Source organism: Macrotis lagotis, chromosome 2, assembly GCF_037893015.1.
Source record: "Macrotis lagotis isolate mMagLag1 chromosome 2, bilby.v1.9.chrom.fasta, whole genome shotgun sequence".
Lineage (NCBI taxonomy): Eukaryota > Metazoa > Chordata > Mammalia > Peramelemorphia > Peramelidae > Macrotis > Macrotis lagotis.
The window spans coordinates 191,506,856-191,524,825 of NC_133659.1; the positions used below are offsets into that span (position 1 = coordinate 191,506,856).

The following is a 17,970-nucleotide window of genomic DNA, read 5'->3' on the forward strand; positions in this document are numbered from 1 at the left end:
TTTAGAAGTAAAAATGACCAACTAGAAAAAGAATATAATTCATCAAAAAATAAAATCAAACAACTAAAAAAGAAATGCAACTCATCAAAAAGTAAAATTAAACAACTGGAAAATGAAACACTAAAACCAGAATAGGACAAATGGAAACTAATGACACTATGAGACAATATCCCATCAAACAAAACCAAAAAGCTGAAAAAATAGAAAAAAATGTAAAGTACCTTTTAGGAAAAACAAATGACCTAAAAATAGATCTAGCAGAGATAATGTATAAATTATTAGTCTACCTGAAATCTAAAGCCTCAATCAAATAAAGAATCTGGAAAATGTCTTTCAGGATATTATCATGGAAAACTGACCTAATATCCTAGAACAAGAAGAATAAATAGTTTTTGAAAGGATCCATCAGGGGCGGCTAGGTGGCACAGAGGATACAGCACTGGCCCTGGAGTCAGGAGTACCTGGGTTCAAATCAGGTCTCAGACACTTAATAATTACCTAGCTGTGTGACCTTGGGCAAGCCACTTAACCCCTTTTGCCTTGCAAAAACCTAAAAAAACCCAAAAAACGAAAGGATCCATCAATCACCTCCAGAGAGAGATTCCCAGAATAAAAACTCCAAGGAGCATTGTAGCAGAATTTCAGAATTCTCAGCTAAAGGAGAAAATACTGTATGCAGTCCAAAAGAAGCAATTTAAATACTGAGGAAATATAATCAGAATTACACAGGCCTTAATCAGTTTCAACATTAAAGGACTGAATGGCCCAGAATATGATATTCTGAAGGGCAAAGGACCTTGTATTACAATCAAGAATTAACTACCCGGCAAAATTCAGCATATTCTTCCAGGGGAAAAATTGAATTTTCAATGAAAGAGAGATCTTACAAAATTTTCTTATAAAAGACCAAAACTGAACAGAAAATTGGGATCTTTAAATACAAGACTCAAGAGATGTGTAAAAGATAAATGGAAAGGAGAAAAAATGCTGGTCAAGAACATTAAACTAGGCGGAGCCAAGATGGTGACAAGAAGGGAACCAGTCTTAGGAGCTCTCTGATAAAATTCATCAGCTAAGGACTCTAATTAAACTTTTGAGAGACAGAGCCCATAAAGGGACCCAGTGAGACAGTTCTCCTACTCAAGGTAACCTGGAAAAGAGCAGAAAGGCTCTGCTCCTGGGGATCGGAGAGGCAGCCTGCCAGAGGGGTGGCCTGCCAGAGCCAAAGAACTTCAGCCTCCTGGAGGCAGCCCCAGGGCGCTGGGAGTCTCAGCTCACAGCAGCTGGGGAGTCTCCTGAGCTGCACCCCAAGGAGCACCAGGCACAAAGTGGGGGAACAGCTGGAGACCTCTGCCAGAGCAAGCACACAGGGCACACAGCAAGCAGCATGGTCTTTCCCCAGCCCTGATTGGGGAAACAGAAGCAGGCGGAGCCTGTAAGCAGGAGCCCCCAGGGCATGAGCCCATTGAGCTGAGGAAGGGGAGTGAAGAGAGACTGCAGAGCTCTGTCCTCTGCCTCTGGAACAGGACTCTGGGGCTCTGACCACATTCAGATCCTGATAGCAGTCTAGGCCCCCCCATAGAACAGCAGGGCCCCCCCCACCTCAGCCCCATGGCAGAGGGAGGTGCTTCTGGTCATTCACAGACCAGGAAGGAGGACAGAGCCTCACACACTGAGACCCTTGTGGCAGTGTCCCAAAAGCTCAGGAAGCACCCCCAAACCAGGCCCAGGCTGGGGAAATTAGCAAGCAAAGAAACAAAAGGAAGACTATTGAGCCCAAGAAAGATCAAAATACTCAGTCTGAAGATGAGGAAGCACAAGCTCCTGCATCTAAAGACTCCAAGAAAAACAGAAATTGGGCTCAGGCTATGACAGAGCTCAAAAAAGACTTTGAAAATCAAATGAGGGAGTTGGGAGAAAAACTGGGAAAAGAAAGGAGAGAGATGCAGGAAAAACATGAAAATGAAGTCAGCAGCTTAGTCAAGGAAATTCAAAAAAATGCTGAAGACAATAGCATGCTAAAAACCAGTTTAGGTCAGATGGATAAAAGAGTTCAAAAAGTTATTGAGGAGAAGAATGCTTTAAAAAGCAAAATTGGCCAGATGGAAAAAGAGATAAGAAAACTCTCTGAGGAGAACAAATCCTTCAGACAAAGAATAGAATTCAGGGAGATTGATGAATTTACCAGAAATCAGGAATCATTACTTCAAAACAAAAAAAAATGAAAAATTAGAAGAAAATGTGAAATATCTCATTGAAAAAACAACTGATATGGAAAACAGACTTAGGAAAGATAATTTAAAAATTACTGGAATACCTGAAAGTCATGATCAGGAAAAGAACCTTGACATCATTTTCAATGAATTACTACAGGAAAATTGTCCTGATATTCTAGAAGCAGAGGGCAAAATAGAAATGGAGAGAATCCACCGATCCCCCCGAGAAAGAGATCCCAAAAAACCAACCCCTAGGAATATTATAGCCAAGTTCCAGAACTCCCAAGTCAAAGAGAAAATATTACAAGCAGCCAGAAGGACACAGTTCAAATATCATGGAGCTGCAGTCAGGATCACACAGAACTTAGCAGCAGCTACATTGGAAGCTCGTAGGGCTTGGAATACAATATACGGGAAGGCAAAAGAGCTTAGAATGCAGCCAAGAATGAACTAAACAGCAAGGCTGAATGTCCTCTTCCAGGGAAAAAGATGGACTTTCAATGACCCAGGGGAATTTCAAATGTTCCTTTTGGAATGGCCAGAGCTGAACAGAAGGTTTGATCTTCAGATACAGGACTCAGGTGAAGCATGGAGATTGGAGGAGAGGGGGGAAATATGAGGGACTTAATGATGATGAACTGCATGTATTCCTGCATAGAAAAATGACACTGATAATACTCATATGAACCTTCTCAGTTAATAGAGCAGGTAGAGAGCTTTTCTAGTTGAAGCACAGGAGAAAGCTGAATTCGAAGATAAAATATGGTGTAAAAATGGAGTTAATAGAAAAAAAGGGAAATGTAATGGGAGAAAGAAAAAGGAGAGGGGGAATAGTCCAAGATATTTAACATAAGATTTTTTTTTTTATTACAATGAGCTATTGCAATGATATGGAAGTGGGGAGGCAAGGGGGAATGAGGGAACCTTTGCTTTCATCAGAGATGGCTAGGAGAGGAAACAGCATATATACTCAATGGGGTATAGACATCTGGAGTAAGAAGGAGGGGGGAGCAGGGGGAAGGGGTAGGGATGTGAATAAAGGAGGAGAGGATGGACCATGGTGGGAGAGTGGTCAGATATAACACATTTTCTTTTTTACTTCTTGCAAGGGGCTGGGATTGGAAGGCCTGCCCAGGACCATAGGGCCAGGTGGATGCTGGGCCTAAGGGGGTGGTATGGGGGCTCAGGGTTTCTTGGCCCCAGGACCAGGGATCCGTCTGCTGTGCCACTCAGTGACCCTACAGCAGAGTCAGAGTGAAAGGAGAGAGAAAATAGAGTACATGGTAGTGAAGAAATAAGAAAGGAGGGAGTTGTGATCAGCAATGGCAATGGTGGAAAAATATGGAAATAACTTTCGTGATGGACTTATCATAAAGAATGAGATCCACCCATGACAGAGTTGTTGGTGTTGAAACAAAGACTCAAGCACATTTTTTGTTATTATTTGGGGGAAGGTGCAGGGCAAGTGGGGCTGGATGGCCTGCCTGGGGCCACATAACCGGTGATCTTTGGGTGTCTGGGGCCGGATTTGGACCCAGGTGCTCCTGGCTCAAGGGCCAATGCTCTGTCTGCCACCCAGCCACCCCTACTATTATTACTATTTTATTTTATTTTGGGTTTTTTTTTTCTTTCTTTTTTTGGTTTTTGCAGGGCAGTGGGGATCGGGTGGCTTGCATGTCACACGGCTGGGTGATTGTTGGGTTTACGAGGCTGGATATGGACTTGGGTGCTCATGGCTCCAGGGCTGGTGCTTCGTCCATTGCGCCACCTGGCCACACCTACAATTATTACTATTATTTTTTTTATTTTAATTTTTTTCTCTCCCCTTTACTTTTTTTGCCCAAGCAAGTCTATCTATATTCATGGGGGAGGAGGGGTATTTTGTTTACTTGTAAACAAAATTTTATTAATGTAAAAAAACATTTGTACAAAATGAGAATAAAAAATAAATAAAAAAAAGAACATTAAACTATAAACATTAAACTTCCCTACAAGGTAAGATAATTCTTATAACTCTTCAGAATTGAAAGTGTTGAACCTTTAAACAATACTTTAGCTAATGAGGATTAAACATAGTTTGAGGGGTGGCTAGGTAGTGCAGTGGATGGAGCACCAGCCCTGGAGTCAGGAGTGTGTGAGTTCAAATCTGACCTCAGACACTTAATAAGTACCTAGCTGTGTGGCCTTGGGCAAGCCACTTAACCCCATTTGCCTTGCAAAAAAAAATTTAAAAACCCCTAAAAAAACACATAGTTTGAGTGATTGTACTTAGAGGGTTGGGGTGTAAATAGATGATGAAGTGATATTGCTTATGAGAGTGATATTTCTATTGAGACAGGGGAGTGAACTTAAAGGATCTGTATTTAATGAAGTCATTAAATGATCTTGATTTACTTCATACTTCGGTTAACAAGGACTGAAATACTAGAGGACAGAGGGAGTGTACTTAGAAAGGCTGGACATAAATAGATCAAGAAGTGATTTTGCTTTACTTGATACTTTAGTTCATGAGGATTGTATGTCTATAGAGGGTATTTGAAAAGAGGTTGTGGTACAAATTGATTATAATTTGATGTTATGACTCTTGAGAAGTATATTTCTAGTGGGACAAAAGAGGGGAGTGTACTTGAACAATGACTATGAGTCAATCAATCAACCAATCAATCCATAAGATTTGTACTTCTATCAAAATAGATAAAGGAAGCATATTTTGACTGAGAGGTTGTAGATACAAGACAGGATTAAAACAATAAAGACATGAAAAGAAGGATTATACTAGGGGAAGACCAGACATTAGAAGAAAATAACACCACATGCAGAGGAACAACCACCTATTATAATAGAGGAAGAGAAGGGAGGGTGTGAAAACTGAGTTAATCCTACTCTCAATGGTTCAATTTAAAGAATGAATAACATAACATTCCCAATTGGGTTTAAAATTCTATCCTACCCTACAGGGAAGTGGAAGTAGGGGAGAGAGAAAGAAGGAACTGATAAAAGGGAAGGCAAAAGTAAAAGTAAATTTAAAATTAAAAAGAAAAAGAAAAGTTAAAGTATTTGTGAGGAGGAATTACAGGAAAGGAAAGAGAAAAGTATTACTGGAGAAGAAATAACATGGAAGGAAATACAGAATTTGTGATCTTAAATATAAATGTAATTGGAATGAACTCTCCCATAAATTAGAAGCAGATAGCAGAATGTAGTAAAAAACAAAATCCTACAATATATTATTTACAAAAGAAATATGTGAAGCAGAGACATATACACAGGATAAAGGTAAAAAGCTAGAACAAAAATATATACTTCAGCAGAAAAATCAGGGGTAGCAATCCTGATCTCAGTCAAAGAAAAAGGAAAAATAGATCTCAAATAAAAAGGATAAGGAAAGAAACTACATCTTTAAAGGTACCATAGGCAATGAAGTAATATATCATTATTAAACATATATGTACCAAGTGGTATAACACCCAAATTCTTTTTTTTGCAATCAATATTTTATTTTTCCAATTAATTTGTTATGAAAGTTTTTCAACATTCATCCACATGCACATGCATATATTTTTTAATTTTATTTAATATTCTCATTTTGTACAAATAATGTTTTTTTACATTAATAAAATATTCTTGTTTAAGAGTAAATGATGATTGAGCTGAGGGAGGGGAGTGAAGAGAAACTTCGAGCTTGGTCCTCTGCCCCTGGAACAGGACTCTGGGGCTTTGACCACATTCAGATCCTGATCGAAGTCTAGGCCCCCCCATAGAACAGCAGAGTCCCCCCACCTTGTGAACTCTTATCTTACCCATCAGTAAGTTGGATGGGAAGGAGCTAAGAGAAAAGGGAAGTAATAAGAGGGAAGGAGGGGAGGTCTAAAGAAGCCAATGGTCAGAAGCCAAAAACAGTTTTGAAGATGAGAGAGAGAGAAGGGGGGGGGGGGGAGAATGGAAGGAAAGACATTTACTATAATTTTGTACATTAAACACAACAGTTTAGCCAAATGGAGTGGAAACCAGAATCTAATAATATATTGCTTACACAAAACATACTTGAAACAGAAAAACACTCAAAGAGTTAAAATAAGGCACTGGAGCAAAATCTATTATGGTTCAGTTGAAGTTAGAAATGTAGAGTAGCAATCATGATCTCAGACATTGCAAAAGCAGAAATATAATAAACTAAAAAAGATAATCAGGGAAACTACATTTTCCTAAAAAGTACCATAGACAATAAGTAATAGTTATGTAGTATTACTGTGTGTTTATATATGTATATGTACCAACCAGAATAGCACCCAAATTTTTAAAAATATATTTTATTTCCCCATTTGTATATTAAAATAATTTTTAACATTTTTTAAGTTTGAAGTTTGAAGTTCAATCCCTCCCTCCTCCTCCCTCCTCCTCCTACTATCCCCCTCCCTGAGACAGTAAATAATCAACTATAGGGTATACATGTGAACCATGTAAGACATTTCCATATTTGTCATTTTCTATAAGAAGTATCAAATAAAAGAAAAAGAATGAAGGAAAGTGAAAATAGCATTCTTCAGCATAAATTAAAATAATTTCAGTCTTTTCTCTGGAGGTAGGTAGTTTGCTTCATCATTTTCCTTTGGGATTGTCTTGGATCATTGTATTGCTTGAGAATAGCTGTCATTCACAATTCTTCAAGGAACAATGTTGCTCCTACTATGTATAGCGTTCTCTTGGTTCTATTCACTTTGCTTTACATCAGTTCATAAAAGTACAGGGTTTTTTCCCTTCTGAAATCCTCTTGCTTTTCATTTCTTATAGCCCAATAATATTCCATTACAATCATATACTAGTTTGTTTAGCCACTCCCCAATTGATGGACATCCCTTTGATTTCTAATTCTTAGCCACTACAAAAAGAGCTACTATAAAAATTGTACATGTGGGTCTTTTCCCCTTTTTGCTGATGTCTTTGGGATATAGACCTAGCAATTGTATTATTGCTGGATCAAAGCATATGCACATAGACCTTTGGGCATAATCCCAGATTTCTCTCCTTAATGATTAAAGCTGTTCACAACTCCACCAATAATGCATTAATGTCCCAGTTTTCTCACATCCCTTCCAGTACACCATTCTTTTCTTTTTTTTCCTTTTTTTTGGTCATAAGCAATTAGATAAATATGAGGTGGTATCTCAGAGTATTTTAATTTGCAGTTCTCTAATTAATAGTGATTTAGTGGTAGATAGATGGTGTAGTGGATACAGCACTGGCCCTGGAGTGAGGAGGACCTGAGTTCAAAACCGGCCTCAGAAACTTAATAATTATCTAACTGTGTGACCTTGGGCAAGTCATTTAACCCCACTGCCTTGAAAAACCCCCCAAAAATATGATTTAGAGCATTGAAAATATTTAAATATTATGGAATTACATTCAGGATAACATAAGATCAAATCACCTCTACATTAAAAGACTGAGGGACGTGGAACATTATATTCAGAAGAGCAAAGGAGTTGGTTTGCAATCAAGAATAAGTTACCCAGCAAAACTGATGTAATCCACATGGGAAAAAATGAGTATTAATGAATTAAAGAAATTTCAGGCACTTGAGATGAAAAGGGCAGAACTAAGTGAAAAACTTGCCACCATTGATTCTATTTCTCAAGGTGATCAAGGAAAAAGGAAAAGAGCTTATGTGTTTTATAATATTTAATTCTCTTTGTGGTAGTGGCAAAGAACTGGAAATTGGGGGGATGCCCAACAATTGGGAAATGGCTGAACAAATTATAGTATATGATTGTGATGGAGTACTACTATGCTATTAAAAATGGTGAGCTGGTTGATTTTAGAAAAATATGGAAAGACTTGCAGGAAATAATAAAAAGTGAAATGAGCAGAACCAAGGGAAAGTTATGTGTAATAGCAGCAATATTGTTTGAAGAACTAAGTGATTAAGTTATTTTGAGTATTATAAATACTTAAATCAACCACAAAGGACCTATAAAGGAAGATTATATATACTATACCTCCAGAGGAAAAAACAGACAAATAAAAGTATGTATAGTATGGGTTTTCACACACATAAATATATAAGAATATATTTATGTCCAATGGTGACCTCTACTGTAGAATGGTAAAGTACACAGGAAAGAACAAAAGAAAACTCAGAAGAAAACACAGAAAAGCAGTGTATCCTTGAAAACAATGTGGAACATTTATTGTTTTTTCAAAGAAAAGTAAACAGGGTGAAATGGAGATTCATGGTTTCATATTTTTTGTGGGTTTTTTGTGTAAATGGAAATTGTTTTTGTCTTTTTGTACTTAATTTCAAAATGAATTTTTAAAAATGTTTTTAAATAGCTAAGTTGTTCTAAGAAATATAAGATAATCTACTCACTCCCCACCCTACCACCACCACTACCACATTTACAGAAAAATGTAGATCAAAAATGAGAAAAAATTCATTCAGAAGGGCCTCAGGTAGGAGTCATTCCTTCATAAATCATTGGGACACACCTCTCCTCTCAGTCTTCTTCAATGCATTTTGAACCAAAAGATTGTATTAAAGTGTTCAGTAGTTGGTTTTCGGGATCCATTTCTTCCTGGGTTTTCATGAAAGAGTTCATGGGCTTTGGAGAAACTGATTGTTGCCAGCTTCCATTGTTCATATTGGAGTTAACTGAGGAGAAAGTGGACCAGTCCCCAAGAGGGTCCACAACATCTTGTCTGGGATCAAAGGGTATGGTTGGTGAACAACTGGAGGGAAGAGGGTAAGGATTCATATCATTCCTTCCCAAGGGTTGGAGGTTGTTGTTACCATGAGTGGAGTCATAAACAAAGTTCATGAACTCCTTGGAAACCTGGGGAAGAAACCCAGGAGTCAGGGGCATCCCATCCAAAACTTGACTAGCACCTTCTCCTATGCCTACTGTATAACTGTTAGAAGCATTTTGCATGGAGATTTTACTGGCACAGAATTCTAAAGATGTCAGGCATCTGGAATAAAGGGAGAAGAAAAGAATAATGTAATTAGCAGTAATACATTTTCCCAGGATTCCACTTCAGATTTCCAGATCTTATTTTTCAGATGTGCTTCTTATCTAGCAAGTATGCTCACTTGACCCACAACCTTAGCACACAAAATCCTGAAAATAAAGGATGGAAGAGCAGTAGCAAGCTGAATACTAAGAACCTGGTACACTATGAAGGGGAACCAGTCAAAAGGAACTGAGCCCCTATATTTCTGTTTTTATAATTATTCTCCAGGAAAAGGAAAAGGGAACCAATGAGTGCAGAGTAATCTTCTAAACCAAGAATTACCTTCTGCAAAGACCAAAGATATTTGTTTTTTTCTCTTAGGTACTCAGTGATCTTGCTAAAACACCCTGCTCTCCCTATCCCTAACCCTACATTTCCTAGACCAGGAGAAATTGTCTTGGATTAAAGGGTTCCAATAACTTGTATTTTTGAAATTAAAGTTGGGTAGAAGGAAGTGTTTTAGCTTTCTCTAAAAGTGAACCAGGTTCATTTGTCATTGGGATAAAGGGAAAGATGGACAGCCCCAGACAGTTCTGGATCATTCCAGAACTTGGGAAAGGAAAAAAAAACCTAGGACAGTGAGAATAGAATAGGAAAGATGGAGGATAGAGAGGAACAAGGGGAAGAAAAGACACTAAAGGAGGAGGTATGAAAGACTTCATGATTAAGATAAAGGAGTCATTGAGTGGACTGAGTACCTAAAAAAAGGAACCCAAATTTGAAAACCAAGAGAAAAACATCATTATGGTTCATGCCCTCAGCCTTTTTTCATGATTCTTACCTGTCACTTTGTTTTCTGCATTTCCATTTTGGGCACATTTCATCCTCCAAATCATCAGGAGATAAACTTCTTTTCAAGCCTCCTTTATTCAGTCTGGAGTCATTAGACTCTGATGACAGGGTATGAGTCCAGAATTTTTCTTCAAGATGCTTCTCTTTCTCAGCCCTAGTGACAGTGTCCATGGGCACTGGGGGTACAGACTGGAGCCACCCCCCACTGTTCTCAGTGGAATTAGATGAGGAAGCAAGGCACCAGTTCCCTTGAGGGACCACAGGATCTTGTCTGGGGTGGTGGTAGACAGTAGATGGAGAAGTGAAGAGTGGAAGGCCATGCTCCATGCCATTCATGTCCAAGGACAAGAGGCTGCTGCTTCTGCTGGGAGTAGAGTCATAAACACCACCTAGGAGTAGCTGAGTAGCCTGGGTCAAAAGCCTAGGATTTAGTGGTGCCCCCTCCTTGGCTTGGTAAGAACGCTCTCCTAGCTCCTGTGGGTAGCCACCAGAATCTGTTTCAAGGGAAGTTGTGGTCATGGCAGTGGAATCTCTTGATGCAAGGAAACTTAGGAAAAAGAGATGAAAGAAAAATAAAGTTAAAAAATACATTGTTTCAGAATTCCTATCCCATCACCCACAGATAGCTTTCAAGTTTCAGGTCAGCCTCTTATTCAGTTTTCTCTGCCCTCAATCTCAGGACAGAGTCCTGGGAAATGTAAGAAGATAAGAGGTACTGGTTAATGTTGAGTAGGCCCCAAGAACAACACTTAGAAATCTAAGGATCAAAAAAGGGAAAAAACAAAAAGGGAGCTGAACTCCTCTTCACTACTTACTTATTCACATTTTCTTCAGGATAGTAGCTTTCTCTAAAGCCTCTGGCAAAGGGATTGAAATTAATTTTGAGTTGGGAGACCTAAAAAGAAGCATAAAAGAAGTCAGTGAATGAAGATCATTCTCCTTTTTTTAGAAATCTCAAGCTACCCACTAGAAAAGTCAAGAACCTAACCTAAAACAGAAGAGGCATTCACATTGTTTTCATTTGTGAAATGGGGAAAAGAAAATACTATGATCATTTCAAGTGCTCAACAGGGGCCAATCAAGCTGGATCATCTTGCCCTTGGCTCTTACTCTGCCCACTTTTGTCCCAGTGAATGCCTAAACCAATGGTTTTTACCTGGATTTTAGAGGGCTTTTAGACTTGGATGGAAACCAAATTTCACTTTATTTTCTACCTTCAAAATTTCAATTATGAATTTGAATATTCAATGATTTTCTGGTTTCACCAGCCTTTCTAAATCATTGATGACATAAACAGGTTAAGAACTCATTTTCTAGAATGAAACATCTCCAGACCAATACTTTTTTATATTTTGTGGCTTGCTTCTAGTAGAATGTAAATTTTTTGGAAGGGGTGGGCAGGAGCACTCTTATTTTTATCTTTGTATCCCTAGAACTCAACATGTGATTGTTGACTGATCACCTCTCTCAACAAAAATGATTATTGACTGATTTTTCATTTCCTTCTATACTATCCCTATTCCCAGCCCAAACTAAATGTTTCAGTAAGAGTTTATCCTCACCTTAGTATTTTGATATGCAGTTACAGTAATGAATTCTGTTTCTGGAAAAGTGAAATTATGGATGAAGGAGGAAGAATCTGGTGTTTCATGTTCTCCATCCCTCACCTCTTCAATACCAAGTCTTGGTTGGTATTTGCGGAGGGACTGCAGTAAGATCATCTGTAATGGAAGTCAGAAATTATGAGGTAAGATAAGCATTTCTTCTCTCTCTCTCTCTCTCTCTCTCTCTCTCTCTCTCTCTCTCTCTCTCTGTCTCTATCTCTATCTCTCTCTCTCTCTCTCTCTCTCTCCCCCTACCTGGTCTCTACTATTATTGCCTGAGAAGGTGGAAAAAGGGCATGTGTCATCTGAGATCTCATTCCCTTTAGGATTTATAAAGAAAAAGACTCTTCTGAACAGGCTACTCCTCCCACTCCTGGAAGTATGAACAATGGCAATTCATGCTCTAAGCTCTTGCTCCCTGCCCCCCACCCCCCACCCCCCCCACCAGAAAGCTAATCCATACATTTAGTTTTAGTCTGCTTTCCTCTCCTTTAGTGTTGATGGACTTGGCAGGGCTTTGACGGGTGAACACAATGGAGATCTTACCTTGTTTCCATTATTGATAGCTTTCATGTTATTAGTAATCTTGAGTTTTTTGAAACTGATCTCTTTCTTCATCCAGTAGGCTCCTGTATTGGGGGAGTCTGGGTGGATATACAGTCGATTTCCTACAGAAAGAAAACTTGTTTAAATATTTTTGTGCAACTATAAAGTTTTGTGATTTTATTGACTTTCTTAGGAGATGAGTCAAGCAGAGATATACCAGGTCAAAGGTCATACACTATGCATAATTTGTTATGTATAATGCCTGATGCTTTCCAGAATGGCTATTCTAATTCACAGGTTCACCAACAGTGTATCAATGTAACTATTTTTTCAAAGTCTACCTAACATTTTCTCATAAACCTTTTTTCTCATCCATGTGCCTCTTATGGCTGTGAGGTGAAATCTCAAAAATGCTGGAATTTGCATTTCAATAATTTAAAGTGATTCATGGCACTTTTCCCACATGGTTTCATGGAAAACTGCCTATTCATATACTTAAAATATTTATCAACATGAAATACATAAAAATGTTTATTGGAGCTCTTTTTTTGGGGGGGCAAGATGGCAGAATACATTGGGATATATCACTGTGGTAGAATGGCATTGAGTTGTCAAAATAAGCCAACAGACTTCAAAAAGTGATGGAAACAATTATACAACCTGATTCAAAGCAAACTAGCAGAAATAGAGGAATGATTTGCATTACCATCAATTTTATATTTTAAAACATTTGAAGACTTTTGTAAATTGATGAAGAAGGAAATGTCCAGTACCAGGAGAACATTATTATTCAATAACAAACCCACTTGAAAAGTCAAATACTTTGAAAGCTCTTATCTATATAATGACTACTGATGATTCCAGAAGAAGAACCAATGAGGAAATATGTTATCCATCTCCCAAAAAAGAGATAGTATATGTAGGATGACAAATAGTATAATTGAGAATAGTCAATAAAAGAATTGATTTTGCTTACTAATGTATGTTGATTATGAGAAATGTGTCTCAGTAGGATGTCAGTAGGAGGGGGAAAATTACATTTTTAGTCCCTGTCACTGCTAAGTCAAGCAGGAGGCAGAGGCTCCCAGGTTGTTTACAAGATTTAGCTTCACTTGTGAACTGCTATCATGGCTGAGGAAGGCATTCTTGTTGGAGATGTAATGGATATAAACACCACTCTACAAGTGCTGAAGATCATCATCCATGAAAGCCTAGCCCTGGAATTCATGAAGCAGTCAAAGCCTTGGACAAATGCAAGTCCATCTTTGTTGTTCCTGCTTCCAATGTACCAAATTAATTTGATCAAGGTGATGACAAGAAGCTTGGTGAATGGGTAGACCTCTGTAACATTGATAGAGAAGCAAAATCCCATAAAATGGTTGACTGAAGTTATGTTGTTAAGGACTAAGCAAGAGATCTCAAGCCAAAGATATCATGGAAGAATATTTAAAATGCAAGAAATGAGTAAAGCCTTGGTCTGATTGGAAAAAAAAAGAAAACAAATAGACAGCAGGCTAAAAAGGTGAAAAGCTTTATGACACCTCAATATCAGATAAGCTGATTAACCCTACCCCCAGCACATTATTTCCAGGTCACTAAATCCTTCCTTACCTGGCACATTGTTCTCCTTTTCTTCACACTGACACCATTTGCCATTCTGATAACGCCAATGCTGTTGATCAACTGGCACTATTTCCAGGAATACCCGGTAATGAGCAGCAGGGTTCATTCCATGGATTTTGTATGCCAGGAAGGGGAACATCCGCCTGCCAAGAAAAGAAAAAACAGTGAGAGAAAACTTTATTGCTGAACTCACATGCCATCATGCTTCTAGGGCAGTTAGGATCAGACAGGTCTCCCTTCTTGGGATAGCCCCCCCCCCCCCCCCGCCGCTTATTTCCCCCCCTTATTTTTTTTGGTATCTCTGGAGTTGTCCTTAGTGCCTGAAACTTTAGATGTATGAACTCTGTGGCCCCACCCTGCATCAAATCATCTACTTCTGTCAAGAGTCTAGGGAATTCAAGTTCCCCAAAGGAAATGACCCAAGGAACTTCTGCACAAATCATCCTATAGGCAATGGCACCAAATTGTCATAAACCATTGCTTAGAAAACCATCAGCTGGTTTGACTGTCTTCAGGCAACCAATATACCCCTGGAAACAATGGACGCTCAGAGGAGAAGACAAGCACTTTCTAGATCCAGTTTCTGTGAATCTGAGTAAAACTTAAGGAAGAGAGAAGCAATCATGGTGCCTGAGTCCCTGGAGAATTCACTCACCTGCCCTGCTTGTTAAGAATCATTTCGGTCTGCTCCGAGTAAAACATCAACCACAAGGAATAGTTGCAGAGGACCACTTTCAGTTTTCCTGAGATAGCGATACAGGTGTCACTGTCTTCGCAGGGGATATTTGCCTTGGGCCTGGCCAAGAACTGGGAGCTCTGGAGGTGGTTTAAGTCCAGCTTCGAGCCAACACCCTTGGAGTCCTGAGCTGGCCGGAACTTGGTAGGCGCCATGGGGGTCCTAGGGATGAGCGTGTGGAAAGAATATTTCTCTCCGTGCTCTTCCGACTGAATGAAGGTTGCAGAGGCCTCGATGCTCACTGACTTTCAGGATTCTAGGCCTCTTTTTATACCGTTCCCATGGCCCCACCCTTGAATTCACACCTCTAGGGTTTCCTCTTGGACTGTTCTGGTCTTCGTGTTATAACCAATATTTCCACTCTAACAATAGACATCCTTAACCTGATCTTTATGCAAAGAAAGGCATTTAAGTTTTCTCCATGATAAATAATGTTTGTAGTAGTTTTTAATCTGCTTCCCTTGACACAACTCATATCTTCAATCCCTAAATTCTCTAAAATGTTCCTATACTTCCCTAGGTTAAGGAGGGCAAATCTACACCTCCCAAGATGCTTCCCTATATTAATAGTTCACAATATTTACTCGAGATTTTCAGAAGGTAGTTTGTCTCAATAAAATCATTGCCTTCAAACAAATCAAGATCTTAGAGATTATCAATCACAAATCTTCATTTTATTTTCTCCAGTTTTAATTTATATTCGACTCTTGTCGTCTCCCTGACACCTATCACCAACCAAAAAAAGCAAGAAAGACAATTCGGTACTTCATGTATAATCAATCAAAACAAATTCTTATTTGCCATATCTACAAAAAATATGCTTCAATCTACATTTATTTCTTTTTTTTAGGGTTTTTTTTTTTTTTGCAAGGCAATGGGATTAAGTGGCTTGCCCAAGGTCACACAGCTAGGTAATTATTAAGTGTCTGAGGTCGGATTTAAATTCAGGTATTCCTGACTTCTGGGCGGGTGCTCTATCCACTGCACGACCTAGCCACCCCTTAATCTACATTTCTATTGTCCAATTGATGGACTCTTCTCCAAGTCTCCGAACCTTGGCCACTGCAAAAAAGATCTGTTGTAAATATTTTAATTTTGCTTAAATCTTGTTGGTGTATAGAACAAGTAGGAGTAAGTCTTGGTTAAAGTTTATGAGCATTTTAGGGTGGCTAGGTGGTGCAGTGGATAGAGCACCGGCCTTGGAGTCAGGAGTACCTGGGTTCAAATCCAGTCTCAGACACTTAATAATTACTTAGCTGTGTGGCCTTGTGCAAGCCACTTAACCCCGTTTGCCTTGCAAAAAAAATAATAAAGTTGATGAGCATTTTGATACCTTCTTCCATGTAGTTCCATGTAGTCCCAATTCGTTTTCCTGAATAGTTGCACTAGTTCAGAGATCCACATACAGCACTTATTTTCCCACAGTGTTTCCCCCATTTTTCATTCCCCCACCCCCATTTCTGAGGCATGCAGTCCAGGTGGGTGGCTCATGAGTTGGTGAGAAATGAGAAGTGCTGTTTATTTTTTTCTATTGTGTCTGACTTTCGATGACATTTAGAGATGAGGAAACTGAAGTAAACAGGGCTATGTGACTTGCCCAGGATCCCACACTAATAAGTATCAGAAGTTGGATTTGAATTTGTCTTCCTGACTCCAGATACAGCAATCTGTCTAGTGCTTCACCTAATGGACCTGAGAAGTGTATTAGAAAGGGAAAATTTTTAAATGTTATTTTATTTTATTTTTCCAATTATATGCAAGATAGTTTTCAATATTAATCTTTTTGTAAGATTTTAAGTTGCACATTTTTCTACTCCCTCCCTTTCCTCACTCCACAAAAGCAAGTCATCTCATGTAGGTTATACACGTATAATCATGCATAACATGTTTCCATATAAATTATGTTGTGAAAGAAGAATCAGAACTAAAGAAAATAACGTGAGATGGAAAAAACATAAAATAAGTGTTAAACAGTGGAAATAGTATGCTTTGGTCTGCTTTCAGACTCCATGGTTCTTTCTCTGGATGTGGATGGAATTTTCCATCCCAAGTCTTTTAGAATAGTCCTTGATCACAGTCTGCTGAGAGGAGCTAAATCCATCACAGTTGATCATCATACGATGTTGCTGTTTGTGTCCACTGTTCTCTCCTGGTTCTGCTCACTTCATTCAGCATCAGTTCATGCAAGTCTTTCAAGACTTTTCTGAAGACCCACAGCTCATGATTTCTTACAGAACAATAGTATTCCATAAAAACCCTAAGAGACTGGCTGTGAGCAATGCTATCCCCATCCAGAGGAAGGAAAAAAAACCTACAGAACCTGAAGGAACACTACATTCACTTTTTAAAAATTTCTCTCATGTATTTCTTTGCTTTTTCCTGGTTTCATTTTCCCTTAATCCTAATTCCTCACTGAAAATGACTAATCTGTAAATATGTTAAACACAAATGTGTATGTACAATATTTACCTGACTAATGTAGGGGGGGGGAGATGGAAAGGGAGGGTGGAAGAAAATTATGTAACTTTAACATATGCAAATACATATGGATGCATGTTGAAAAACTTTCACAACAAGTAATTGGAAAAATAAAATATCAATTAAAAATAGCGATCCATAATATTCATAAGTCATAACTTGTTCATCCATTTCCTATTTGATGGGTATCCCCTCAGTTTCCAATTCTTTGCCACTACAAAAAGAGCTGCTATAAATATTTTTGTACCTGTGAGTCTTTTCCCCTTGTTTTATGATCTCTTTGGGATACTGACCTACTCGTGGTATTGCTGGATCAAAGGGTATGCACAGTTATATTGTCTTTTGGACATAGTTCCAAATTGCTCTGAAAGAAATTTTCAAGAGATAACAATTGAGACCCGAGTTGTGGAATCCCAGCAGCGGAGATTCAGCTTCGGGAAGCGACCTTTCCGGCACTGCCAACACTAGAGGAGAGGAACTACGAAATCCCAGACACCCCCGCCCCGGCTTTGGGCTCTATCTTTTGTGCGGAACCCTGAGGATTCAGACACTCTTCCCCAGTCAGGTCCGCAGAAAATGAGACAGTCCTTCCCCTTCCTCCACCCCGAAGACCAAGGGCAGAGTAATCTCCGCTATGGTTGACCTAGCTTCTGAAGTTACTGTCTGGCGGGCTCCTTGACAGATGGGACTTGGCGGGATGCTTCCAGACTTCAAGCCCTCAACACGAAGTCGCTAGAGAGTCCAGACCACACACCCGGCTCTTAAAGCTATGCGGCTGGCTCTGCTCCCTTCAGTGCTTGGTAACTAGGACCCCCGGAATCGGACAGAGAGACGTGCAGGACTGCTGATGCTACCAGCGCTAGCCTCGGGTCCCGCTGGCCGCTGGAGTATCTGACTACCCTGCAGAATCACTTGAGACGAGGCAAAGGACTCCCCCGAACTCCCAGATCCCAGAGCTGCGATGGTG

The 17,970-nt window shown here is 39.2% G+C and overlaps 1 protein-coding gene and 1 pseudogene across 1 annotated transcript; one reads left to right on the forward strand and one right to left on the reverse strand.

The window, feature by feature from the left end:
- Window positions 1–10,001: 10,001 nt before the first annotated feature.
- Window positions 10,002–14,680, reverse strand: LOC141512059 (T-box transcription factor TBX21-like). Its single transcript, XM_074220962.1, has 6 exons — window positions 14,445–14,680; window positions 13,778–13,932; window positions 12,167–12,288; window positions 11,579–11,737; window positions 10,832–10,911; window positions 10,002–10,563 (listed from the first exon to the last, which is right to left on the reverse strand). Exons 1-6 carry the CDS (start codon window positions 14,678–14,680, stop codon window positions 10,002–10,004), a joined length of 1,314 nt encoding a protein of 437 aa, XP_074077063.1.
- Window positions 13,294–13,630, forward strand: LOC141511362 (small ribosomal subunit protein eS12 pseudogene; annotated as a pseudogene).
- Window positions 14,681–17,970: the final 3,290 nt, after the last annotated feature.

Coding starts and splice junctions, on each gene's coding strand:
- LOC141512059 (XM_074220962.1), bottom strand. CDS start 14,680: ATGGCGCCTACCAAGTTCCGGCCAGCTCAGGACTCCAAGGGTGTTGGC. Junction 13,933..14,444: donor ATTCTTAACAAGCAGGGCAG/GTGAGTGAATTC, acceptor TTTTCTTGGCAG/GCGGATGTTCCCCTTCCTGG. Junction 10,912..11,578: donor CTGCATATCAAAATACTAAG/GTGAGGATAAAC, acceptor GCTTCTTTTTAG/GTCTCCCAACTCAAAATTAA.